General features: G+C 60.4%; 1 protein-coding gene across 3 annotated transcripts in view; it reads right to left on the bottom strand.

Moving 5' to 3' along the window:
* The window catches only part of CSNK1D (casein kinase 1 delta), a 33,644-nt gene that overhangs the window by 2,382 nt on the left and 18,905 nt on the right, over positions 1 to 12,357 (bottom strand). The window contains exons 3-10 of one of the 3 annotated variants that reach the window (XM_021680885.2): positions 11,314 to 11,462; positions 10,587 to 10,815; positions 10,014 to 10,184; positions 9,499 to 9,647; positions 7,624 to 7,795; positions 6,901 to 7,040; positions 3,803 to 3,866; positions 447 to 2,624 (exon numbers count right to left, since the gene is read on the bottom strand). In XM_021680885.2, coding sequence (XP_021536560.1) covers positions 3,834 to 3,866; positions 6,901 to 7,040; positions 7,624 to 7,795; positions 9,499 to 9,647; positions 10,014 to 10,184; positions 10,587 to 10,815; positions 11,314 to 11,462 — 1,043 coding nt within the window. In that variant the 3' untranslated portion in view covers positions 447 to 2,624; positions 3,803 to 3,833. Of the gene's footprint in view, positions 1 to 446; positions 2,625 to 3,802; positions 3,867 to 6,900; positions 7,041 to 7,623; positions 7,796 to 9,498; positions 9,648 to 10,013; positions 10,185 to 10,586; positions 10,816 to 11,313; positions 11,463 to 12,357 lie in introns of those variants that run through there. The other 2 variants (XM_021680884.2, XM_021680883.2) reach the window with 2 other exon arrangements.

Genomic DNA, 12,357 nt, shown 5'->3' on the forward strand with positions numbered 1-12,357 from the left:
CGGGCAGACGACAACGGAACCCCAGGCCCAGGGCATGTATGCTGGCCCCTCGCGGGGACTGGGGCTGACAGCCGCCTCGCAGGAACCACGCACGCCCCTCCGTGGCAGCCGGAGCACTGCTCGCTCCCCAGAGTACTCAAGGCAGGCACAGTACTTCCTTCCGGGCTGCGCAGAGGCCCACGGAGCTCAGGCGACTGCCCCGCGAAGATGCTCAAGCCAGGGGAGAAGGGACTGGCGCTTGTGGACGGCCTGCACGGACGTCAGCTCTGGGACCTTGGGAAGGGGCAGCCTGTCCCTGTGGCCTGCTGCCGACCAGCTTACACACAGAGCACCGCTGGGCCACGGGAGGGCACGAACGCCCCTTCTCAGACCAGTTTTCACCTGGCTAACCTACACGCAACGACACCTCTCTGACTACGAAATAAAGAGCAGTGGAGGGCGGGGAGGAAAGGTAAAAGTCATCACGGGTTTATTATTTACACGGTGGTTAAGCACATAAATGCAGTGATCACACAAATGTGCCGAGTCAGAGACTGGCCACCGATACACAGGTTGATACAGACGTGCCAACTACATTTCCTGTAGTGGGAGGGCAGCAAGTGTGCACGCACGGACGGACAGACGGCCGGCCGCACAGCTGAGGGCCCAGGGTCTGGGCCCACCTCTCAAACAAGCATCTAGCAATTTCAGGTCGAAGCCCAGATGCGCAGTGAGGGAAGGCTGCCCAGCCGTCTCCAGCACTCCGTCGGGGGCTGCAGCTGCTAACGCCTCGCCAGCAGGGGCAGGCCCACCTCTGGAGAGGATCCTGGTCACAACAAAAGCCCCCAACTCGCCCTGACCCGCCCAGGCTCGCACTGCGCTCCCAGAAACACAGCCCCACTTGGCCAGGTCCCTGCACCCCAAAACACAGAGTAGCCCGCTCAGGACTTCCCAAAGCAGCCAACAGCCACGCTCTGTGCCGTCAGCACGCACCAGTCGGGGTGTCCTGGGACCGGCGCTCCCGTGCTAGGGGCCCGAGGAGGCAGGAAGGGGAGAAACACAGACATGGACGCCTCCAGGCCCCTCACCTGCTGCGAGCGCCCCGGTCTCCAAACAGAGCACTCTGCAGCAGGGTGACAGGAGGAGAGGTGGACGTACCCACGGATACCAATTATTGCACCTTGTTTCCCACAACAGGGGGGCCGGCGGGGGGGGGGGGGGGACACTCCTGGCTACTGGTTGCCACCACCGCCTGGTGCCGCTGCCTGCTACAAAACGAGGGAGCGTCCTGGAAAACCACCCGCGGCCCAGTGGCCCCGAGGGTCTTTCTTGCAAGACTCAGCCCCGCCCTGCTTCTTGACCCCTGTGGGGTTCGCTACGTCCCAAGGAAGGTCGTGGAAGAAAGCGTGTGATGCCGCACCCTCCTGGACGACCAGCCGAGTCACCAGCTTCTTGGCACTTCAGGGTGGATCCCCTGGGGCCCGAGGCCGCTGTGGTTAAGCCTGGCACAGCGCAGACGGCCGCGTCCTGGGTTCTGAGCACACAGACTCATGCACATAGCGAGGGCCAATCTACACTGTTCACATTTACAGTCGGTTTAGAAAATTTCCCAAATCCAAAGACACTGAGGCAACACCACCACCAAAATAACCACACGTGACCCCAAGGAGGGGCCTGATGTCTCTTGGTTCAAAATCCTCTCCAGGGGGACCAGCAACGCCCAATGCAAAAAGCCTTGGCTTCCGAGGTCTTCCGTGCTTGGCTTCCTTCTCGCCGCGTCCGGGGGACTCCGGTGCGCGGCGCCCGCTAACCGCTCTGAGGACCACGTCGCGCAGGCGATCTGGCGTAGGTGGGGAAGGGACAGTGACAGCAAAACCAGCGTAATGAGGCCACAGGACACACGGCACACGACACACACACATCACTTACACACACGTCTACACGGGACAGCACTTCCGGTGAGAAAACCCCTCTCCACAGCGGACCACACGACAAAGGGACCACAAAGCAGAGGACGGGCGCCTGCGCGCGCTCTGCTCCCTGACTAGCTCTGCCCTACACAGAAACTCCACACCAGCCTTTGTTCCAGGGCTCGTTAAAGTCAACATCAGTTTTAAGACCGCAAAAACAGACAAGAAAGAAACAATAAAAAGACAGATCTCTTCACACAGATTTAAGCCAGTAATTTTTAGCAAAATGATACAAAACTGTCTTAACCAAGTAGAAGATCGGTGGTTACAGTAGGCTCGTCAGGGAGCAGGGCGCACGGCCACTGGAGGGGAACCGAAAGGCTCTGGAGCGGGAGTCTGGTTCTCTCTGCAACTGTCTCTCTCACTCTGCTCTTCTTCCCAGCCCGTGACAACCGAGTGCACGTGGGGGGTCCGCGGGGCGGCCCCTGTGACGGCAGCGCTTTGGAGTCTGTCCGGCTTAGTTTGTGTTTTGTTTCCCCCACGGGCGTCGCTGGCTGGGCGGCCTGGAGAGCTCCCGGTGTTAACATTTCGGTTCTAGACCGGGGGGCGTGTCACTAGGAAAGCCACTGTAACAGAGGAGATCAGCCATGCATTGTCTGCCCTTCACAGCAAAAAGGAGAGTTCTCATCGGTGCACCACAGACTGAAGACCACTGGAAGCCACCCGACCGGGAATCTGTCGGAGCCAAAGCACAGGAGAAGGTCAGCATGAGGCCAGAGGCACGGGGCCGGTCGGTCAGGCTCGGGCACAGAACACCAGTGACGGCGAGGGGACACAGATGCTGCCCAGCCCTACTCTGGACGCCCGCACCCCGGCCCTCTGGACGGCCCCTCTGCGGCCAGGCCACGTGCTCAGCAGAACAAGTGACAGAAGAGGGGGAAGGAGGAAGAGGCATGCAAGCAAGGAGGCCGGGTGGCCACGGAGCTAGAAGCCCAAGAACGATCGGACCAGACAGAGTCCAAGCTGGAAGAAGTACTCGCTCCCAGCACTCCTTCCTGGAAAGTAACCTGGGGTTTTGAGAGCCAGGACCGGGTGCTGTGTGGGCCCCGGGGCTCCCCGTGGGGGGAGGCGTGGAAAGTAGCTCCCGTCGAGGTGCCCCTGAGAACGCAGTCACGCTGGACCTGCGGCCGTCTCCCAGCGGTGTGGAGCCCAGCAGCGGCAAGCCCTGAGCGGGAGGGGCCACAGCGTCCCTGATCGGAGGGAACCCGGCTCGGACGCCCAGCCATGCGCCAACGGCAGGGGAGCGGGCGCTGTGGCTGACGGGTTAATACAGACGGCAGCACGGATGGGACGCTGAGCAGAGACCGAGCTCGAAAGGAAAAACAAACGAGGACAGAAATAAATGCGAAAGAAGAGAGTGACAAAGCCAGGGTGGCAGAGACCACCAGGAGACTCCCGCAGCAAGAGCGCAAGAGCCCCCACCAAGCACGGCCCGCTCAGCTGAGCACGATACGACACACGCCCCGCACAACGGACCCTGGGCCGGCGGCTCGAGTCTCCTGGGACCACTGGAGCCGAGCGCAAGTGCAGAGCCCTGGGCTTCTGCTCCCACCACGGGCCCCGGACCCTCGAGAGTGCCCCAGGGCCAACGGCCAGCCAACAGTGGGCAGGGTCCTGGGGCCGCCCCGTTTGTAGACTCTCTGGTCTGCTCGCCCCCAGACTGGGTGACTGAGCACGGCTGCTCTGGAATCCACGCGAGGAGAAGCACTGGGCGGAGGGACCACACTCTCCCGGCAGCACCTGGCATGCAAGACCGGTCCCACCTGCGCAGCCCGGTGGTGGACTCGGGGGTGGTCAGCGCCCGCCCCGCCCGGCGCCTGCTGTCTGACAAGACCCGACATGAGCACACTCACCGGTGCTGCCTTCCAACGGGGAGACGTGCAGCTACTTGCCGTGGTGTTCGAAAGGAATGCTATTCTGAGGTGGGGGGAAAAGAGAGCTGTTGGTAACCACCTCGAAGGGCTGCCTCATCTCGCTTCAGCCAGGCCCGGCACTGGCCGTGCCGCCTCACAGGGGACCCCGGGAACCTAGCGAGGGGCCCCCAAACGAGGGCAGCCGCTGCTGCTCCTCTAGGCTGACGAGGGCCCAGGCAGTGAGCGAACCTGACATCCAGATGGCAGCCCTCCACTGGCCCCTCCCCGAGGCCCTGCTCGCTGCCCAGTGCGGCCTGCGCTCAGGCCGGGGGAGGACTGGCCACAAGAAGACCAAGGGGCTGCAGGCCTTGTTTTGGGAGCATGAACGCAAACCAACCAACCAACCAACCAACCAACCAACCAACCAACCAACCGGGAGTGACTGGCTCAGAGACTGAGTCACATTCCACCACGAGCACTGGACCCAGGAGGCCTTTTCCTCTCAAAGAGAAAAACCCACAGTAGGTCCACTGACCACATGCTCTTTGGGCTCCGTGCTGCTCTGGCTGAAAAGCCAGACTCCCACTCTGGGTCGGTGGTGTGGGGACTGTGGCCCAGCACAAAGCCGCCCTGGAGAAGGAAGTCGGGGCGAGGAGCAGCCACCCTCCTGCGAAGTCGGAGTGCAGCGTGGCCGGGGGGTCAGACCAAGAGCACAGGCATCCACGGCCGTCCCCCACACCCAGCTGCAGAGGATCAGCAGGGCCCTCCCGCGGGCTGGCCTGTGGCCGGAGCACCTTCTTGCAGATGGACTACTTCCCTGGACTTGGTGCCTCTGCACAAGACGACGTCCCCTCCTCCAAGCGCACAAAGAACTGAGAGAGAGGGTAGCGGCGAAGGAAGCTGGCGGAAGCGGCCTCAGCCCTGCCAGGGCAGGGCCAGCCTCGCTTAACAGAGGCCTCACTGGCTCTACCTTCACCCCGCTTTCTTTGGGGAACCTATAGAATAGCAGAAGCTGGAGCAACTCCCCTTGTTCTGGAACTTCCAAACCACCAGGGCAGACGGGGGGTCAGCCCCTTGCTGAGAGTATTGGAAAGAGTCTCTTGCTGCCCTGCAGTCTCCTAAGAAAGAGCGCTGATGGGTGAACAGGAAAACCCAAAGAAGGAAGCCATCCCTGGTACAGGGGTGCATTGGGGACACACCCCCAGGGGCTGCGTCCTCAACATAAAGGTCCTAAGAAACCCCCTAGAGTGACGGGTGCTTCTTTCAGAGGGGAAACACCCCCAAATCAAATCTCTGGAGGCTCCTCCCTCCTGTCTAGTCCCACATTGCTTCTTCACATGGAAAGCAAAAAGCAGAACAAAGACACCGGACTCTCAGTTGCAAGCTCGCCTCAGCTAAGGAAGAGTTCACAGGAAGGCTCTTGGGGCGTGCAGGCTAGGGCTGGCCACGCCGTGGAGGAGAAGCTGGGCTCAGACCCAGCGGTCGGTCGCAGGCTCTCTGACCCTTTCATTTCCCTCAGTGGTCCCAAATGCTCCAGATACTTTCTTTTCCCTCAAAGAAAATTAGGTTTGTCCCTTCCCTTCACCTCTGCTGGTGGAGGCCCAACATCTGGATTCTGAGTCCAGACAGACCCCATCTGTCCTTGACTGGGGTGTTTGGGGCCCCAGAGCAGGCTGCATGCCTGGGCTCTCGGCCACGCGTGGGCAGACACTGCCCAGGACCTGTTCCTGGCTGCTGATTCATGGATTCCAGAGCCTGTGGGAAGAAGCCCGTAGCCCTTCGTGTGTCCTGCGGGGAGGGAGAAGGGGTGTGGGGCTGGGAGCCGTAAGGGGCCCAATCTCATGACCCTGGCCAGACTCCTTTAGCCCCACAATTCAAACTACCTGCACCCTTAGTCTCTTTGGGAGAAAGTTATCATACAAAACCAACCCATTTCTGGCCGAACTACCAGTAAACCAGAAATGTTTACATTTATAGCAAAACGAAACCATTCATTCACTTGATTAAAATAAAAGGTCAGGAGCACCGTCTCTGTCTGGGCACACTTTCTCCTCTGCCGGAAGACCAAGCTGATGCCACAGAACTGAGGTTCTGGGTGGTTCTCATAGACCCTGTGCTTTCCTAACCAACGTGCTCGGCCCACCAATCACCAACAAGCTATGCCCAGCACCAAGCGCGTGCCAACAGCAGGGCCCAGCGCTACCTCGCCTGCGAGAGGCGTCCCAGTGACCCAGCGCGGTGCTGCCTGACTGCACGGCCCAGGACTTCCAGTGCGTTCCTAAAACCAGTGCCGGCCCGCCCAGCAGATACCGCGGGGCACAGACACCCTCACACAGACACCGCAGGACCCTCGCGGAAGCAGGAGAAATGCCCTCTGACCCGCCGCCATTCTAAGAAGAGGCCCCTGAAAGCTACACGAGGAAGGAAGTCCGTGTGTGTGTAAAGAGCTTATCTGTGGAGAGCACATGAGCGGATGCAGAAGAACCATGGCACCCAAGCCAGAGAGGGAAGAGGAGGGTTTGAGTGGAGGGGACCCGCAAGACCCAGCCATTTCCCTGAGGACAGCTGCCTCATCCAAAAGAAGACAAGTGGGCAGGAGCTGCAGAAGACGGTGCATCGCGGGGCGCCAGGCTCCAACGGGCTTGCCCACGCCACCTGACAGGGGCCTCCAGCCACTGCCCCACAGGCTGTGTGCCCACGACAAACCCGGTGTGAGCAGCGTGGCATTTCCAGTCTGCACAGGAAGACGGCCCAGCCTCCAGGGCTGGCTCGGAGAGGGGGCCGGGGCCGCGAGGACGGCAGCAGAAGAGAAAAAGCCCCATGACCTGCACCAGTGTGGCTGGGGAGCCAAGCCCTTCGTCCGCACAGCCCGCCTCCGGCTCCCAACCGAGGGGCCGCACGGCAGCGAGGGGCCGAGCGTCCCTCTCCAGTTAAAACTCAGAAATGGGGGAGAAAGGAAAGAAGGGAGGAAGGACGCCCTTCATCACCTGCGCCCCGCTCTGCTTGGCGTCCTAAGCGCAGCCCAGGCACGGACAGGCCCGCAGCCCGCGGTGGCCCGGCCTTGGCGAGCCCAGAGCGCGAACCCATGCAGCGCGTACCTGTGAGGTGGACATGCGGGAGGTGTCTTGCCGGCCTGTGAGATCGGAGGATGAGATGTTGACAGGGGCGCCGCGGTGCAGCCGCATACTCACTTTCCGCTCTCTTTCCACACCGGACACGGGCCGAGGAGAGGTGTTAGCTGTAGGGGGGAGACAGGGGTGACGGTGAGGGCTCGGGGCAGACCCCGGAGCCAGCGTGAGGGGGCCTCTCCTCAGCTGTCTCGGCATCCAGGACCAGAGGGTGGGTGCCGCTACACACCATCAGGTTTCCAGGGTGGCAACAGGCGGCTAAGCCCCGGCCGGCTTGCGCCCTGATTTCGAGGTCAGCAGTGGTGGGCAGGGCCCACGGAGCACTCAGATGTGCTCGCTCGAGGCGGACTTTCCCAGCAGCGAAGCACCAGGAATCCAGCAGGAGGGCAGCCCGAGGCCTCCGTGCTTAAGATGCCACTCACGGAGGGGATGGAAGGGTGGGTACCGAGAGGCTCCTGGGGAGCAATCCGCGTCACGAGGAAGAGAAACAACGGAGAAAGAGAAACGGAGGTCCCCCGGCCAGCCAGTCCTCAGAAACCGGAGTTTACGGGGACCGGATGCACACGGCCTCTCCCGTGAGGCATGCCCGCCTGAAGCCCGCGCGGGGCCTGCAGCTCGAGCAGCCAGAGCAGCCAACACACAAACCAGAAACCGCCAGCGCCTACTGGGGAGACGCGGTGCTAGCCCACTCACCAGTGTGTGAGGTAGGGGTGAGGGGGGCGGGAGGAGCCACTTCCTGGGTGCCCCGCAGGCGGCCAGAGGCTGTGGAGGGGAGGCCGCGGGCGGCTGGGTTTCGGGGGTGCCTCAGCCGCTCCTCTCGGTCTCGGCGCTCCCGCTCAGCGTCATCGGCGGCCCGGCTGGCCCCCTGCAAAGGCGACAGGGTAAGACCAGACCGAACGCGGTTGGGTGGAAAACAACCCAGGGGCCCCGGCTGCGCTGCTGCCAGAGAAGCCATCCAAGCAGCGTGGCAGGCTGGGAGGAGGCACCTCTCCCTCCAGGACAGCAGCCTGCCCCGCGACCCTGTGAGTGAGAGGACGAGGTCTGCCCAACACTCCCGAACCCCAAACACTGATGGCAACTGGGTGGCCTCTTCCCCCGAGCATCCACACAGGAACAGGAAATCGTATGAGGTCAGGTTAGCGGCGGGCCCAAGGTGTTAGCATCCAGGGGATCCGAGAAGCACACAGAAGCGGGGGCATCGGGTCGGCGGGGGGCCCAACCAGAGCCCAGACGGCCCAGGCGGATGTTGGGCCAGGGCCCACGTGACAAGAACGCAGGCAGCCAGGTCTGCCGTGGAAGGTCCCGCGTGGCGGACACCACAGCTAGTTCTACTTTGAGCGAATGACGACCCCGACGAGTGGGGGCACGACACCCGCCATGTTCTAACGAACAGCGCTGTAATGCAACAGTCGGCAAACTGCAGCCCACGAGCCAAATCCAGCCACCATCAGTTTCTGCAAACGAAGTCTGACTGCTGCAGCCGCACCCACTTGTGCCCCACTCCGCCCGTGATGGCTCCCAGCAGCAGCGCAGAGCCGAGTGCTGGTCCCACCACACACACCCTGCAAAGCTGAGAGGATTCAGTGCCCCACCCGCCCAGAGAAGGGGGGCCGGTCCCGCTGGGGGGGCAACGACGCCAGAAGGTCGCCCAGACCCTGGGCGATCGGCGGTCACACGTCCTGCGCCAGCCCACTGCGGGGCACCTGGCTCTCTCCGGCAGGGCACAGACCCTGCCAAGGCCACAGGACAAGCCTTTCTGTCTTATGCCCTCTGAAGAGGAGGTCCTGCTCCTTCGTCAGATCTTGTCACCCTGGAAAGATTCCAATTTCTGTTTTAAGCTAACTAAATAGAACAAATTTATAATGAAAAACAAAGCAGAAGTTCCAAAGAACCCTGAAAGTCTCTGGCAATAGTGTCTGAAAATTAATTAGACTCCTATAAGAGACTCAAGGATGGGTGGCCAGATTTAGAGAAGAAAACATCAAAACTCAAGTTCTGCACATACGCGAACACCCGTGCTGCCCATTCAGTAAGCCCGGCCACAAAGTCAAGCACAGCCTAGCACCTCTCCAGGCACCCACCTTGCTCGCTCACCCGCACGCCGGGTCAGAGGCAGGAGGGGCAAGAGGTCACCCCACCTGGCCAGAGCCCTTGGCCTTGGCCATACCCTCCTGCGTAACACACACTCTGGAGCCACGCCTCACCACCACAGGCAGTCAAAACCATGGCGCTCTTAGCCCTGTTGACAGCAATCACAGAAGTACCTTCCAGTTCAAGATTTACCACTCAAGGAAGAGCCCTGGCTCCAGGCAGACCTGCATTTGGGAGACCCACTCCACCGGCTCCAGGGGGCCCAGCACTGACGTGGTGCTGCCTCTGCTCTCCCTTGAGAGGGATCTTGCTTCTCAACCTCCCGCCCTGGGGTGGACCCCACCTAGGCCACGGCCCTCGCAGGTACACTTGGCCCCCCGATGCGGTGAACGTGCCTTCTAAAACCTGCACCTCATCTGGCAGAGGCCTTTGGCTGACTTCTATGCTGAGACGTCAACATGCTGGTGGCACACTTACGAATTTGAGCATGTTCCAGTCGAACACGTAGTCATAGGAGAAGCCCTGGCGGTGGAAGAGATTCCTGAAGAGCTGCCTCAGGTAGGAGTAGTCAGGCTTGTCGTCAAAACGCAAGGAGCGGCAGAAATTCAGGTACGTAGCAAACTCAGCTGTAAGACAAGAGACTCAGCGCTAACTGGCTGACCGGGTGTCCGTCGACATGATTGCCACCATCCACTGCCGCGTGCTTAGGACGTGAGACACGGCGTCTGAAACACTGGTCACACTGGGAGGAACCGACGTTTAAGAAAAGCCGGCGGCACAGGGCACAGCTTGGTTTCACCTGCGGCACTTCTCCACAGGAACAAGGACAACTCCCTAGGTCATGGTCCCTGGAAGGTAAAGGAGCAGCAGGGACAGAAGGCTGCCACCAGCTCAAGGACACTCTTCACCATCTGGGAGCCAGTCTCCCAGTGGCCCCCACCGCCACCCTCAGACCGCGGGCCGGCCTGACACCTGCCCTCGAGGACACGCACAGGGGTAGCTTTTACACAGCACTTCGATGGGGGTGGACATCTTCTTCTCGCTGATCCGCTCGTACTTCTGCCTCTTGGTGGCTGCCTTCAGCCCCTGCCAGGGCAGAGAGCCCAGATTGAAGTACATGAGCACATAGCCCAGTGACTCCAAGTCATCTCTTCGAGATTGTTCTGGAAAAGACGGGAAATGGGTCAAGGACAGCACGTGTGCGCCTGCAGCCGCAAAGCCAAGACCCCAGGCACACTCTGACTGTGGAAATGAACTTTTAAAACCACAGAAAAATATTCTTGGATTGTTTCACGAGAAGTTGCCCCTGATGTGTCCTTAGGAAACTGTGACACCCCTGGATGAGTGACACCAATGTTACAGGGACTGTCAGAAAGCCCAACCGTTTACCTGCCCCCACCACACCTCACAAAGGGTTTTGCAGAATCTGGAGAGCCAGCCTCCATGCCAAACATGCTGACCACTCCCAGGATCCCCCAAGAGGCTGGCCTTTCTCTAAGAGATGGCCGTGCCCAAGGCAGCCTGGCGACCGGAGGCACAGGAGACCCCACCACCCATGGGCTCACCGATTCCAAGATGCGTGTTGATGGAGGCATACCGCGCCGTCCCGGTGAGGTTTTTGTTCTCACGGTAGGGGATGTGCTGGTGGGTCCTGGCATCCCGGTACTTCTTGGCCAGCCCAAAGTCGATGATGTAGACCAGGTTGCCCTTCTTCCCCAGCCCCATGAGAAAGTTATCTGGCTTCACATCTCGGTGGATGAAGTTCTTTGAATGAATGTATTCAATGCGACTAATCTGTAGGTAGGGAAGTAATGACCAGAGATTAAACCACAGCAGCAGCCTTGGGAAAGGCACCTGCCCGGCAGAGTGAGGCCTGTGCCCTCACCTGCACGTCCTGTGGCCCTTGGCCGGAGCAGAGGAACTCCACAACCAGGGAAGGATGCTGAACGAACCATGTTTTGCACCCCCAGCCGGCCAGGGCAGTTCCCCTTGGTGGCTCTCAGGGGTGGGGAGGGGAGGTCGACTGACAGCAGCCTGAGAGGACCAGCCCTCCCTGATAAGAGTCTGCACCAGCAGTCCTTCCTGCAGGGGCCCGCCAGGAAAAACACATGTCTCCAAACCCAGCCCACGGCTGTGCTCCTGCCGCAGAGGTGAATGCACTCCTACTCTCTCCCTGGGCACTAACAGGCATAGAAGGAGAACAGCACCCGAATGTCCCGTCAGACTGCTGACTCACACCAAGCACGTGCCGAGGGCCCAGGCTCCCTGTCACCTCAGAAACATGATTCTTACCATCTGGTCAGCAAGCAGCAGGACAGTTTTGAGGCTGAATTTCCTTGAGCAGAAGTTGAACAGGTCCTCCAGGCTCGGCCCCAACAGCTCCATCACCATGACATTGTAGTCCCCCTCCGCCCCGCACCACCGGATGGTGGGGATGCCGACTGCAAGAGAAACCCAACATGCCTGTACTCGCACGCAGGGACACACCACACAAGACACACACTGCGAGACAAGGACCAGGCAGGCAGTGGCTGGAAGTGACACCAGGAGAGAATGGGAGGCCAGTGTCCCAGGCGGGGGAGTGAGCAGATGTGAGAAAGATTCCTGTTGACGTGCTGCGTGCATCACAAATCAGGAACCAGTCTGGCTCACTGTTGTTAACACAAGTCCACACTCTGTTCAGGTTTCCTCGGTTTTCCTGTCACACCCTCTCTCTGCCCCGGTCATCACGTCTCCCCAGGCGCCTCTGGGCTGAGCCGTCTCTCACGTCCCTGGTTTCGGGGGGCCCGGAAGTTCTGGGGGGAGATTCTGGGGCAGTGCCTCCGTCGGGATGTATATGATGTTGGGTGATGGGTTTGGGGAGCAACACCACAGAGCTGAAGGGCCTTCTCATCACGTCACGTCAGGGGTCCCTGCTCTCAATGTGACTCGTCACCGAGGACGGGACCTTGACCCCTGTATGGGTTGTGTTCATTCTCCCCAGTGTGTGTACTGTTCTCTTCGGGAGGACGTCACTATGTGGAGCCCACACTCCGGGGGTCGGGGTCATGCTGTCATGCTCTACTTCTTGAGGGCAGAGCATCCACATACAGTACTCAGATTTGTCTCTTCCCATTTACTTTTTTTTTTTTTTTTAAAGATTTTATTTGTCAGAAAGAGAAAGCGTGCACGCACAAGCAGGTGGAGCGGGAGAGGGAGAAGCAGGCTCCCCATTGAGCAGGGAGCCTGATGCGGGGCTCGATCCCAGGACCCTGGGATCATGACCTGAGCCGAAGGCAGATGCTTAACAACTGAGCCACCCAGGCATCCCTTGACTTTCATTTTCTTTTCTTTCTT

This window comes from Neomonachus schauinslandi, chromosome 15 (genome assembly GCF_002201575.2).
Source record: "Neomonachus schauinslandi chromosome 15, ASM220157v2, whole genome shotgun sequence".
Taxonomy (NCBI): Eukaryota; Metazoa; Chordata; class Mammalia; order Carnivora; family Phocidae; genus Neomonachus; species Neomonachus schauinslandi.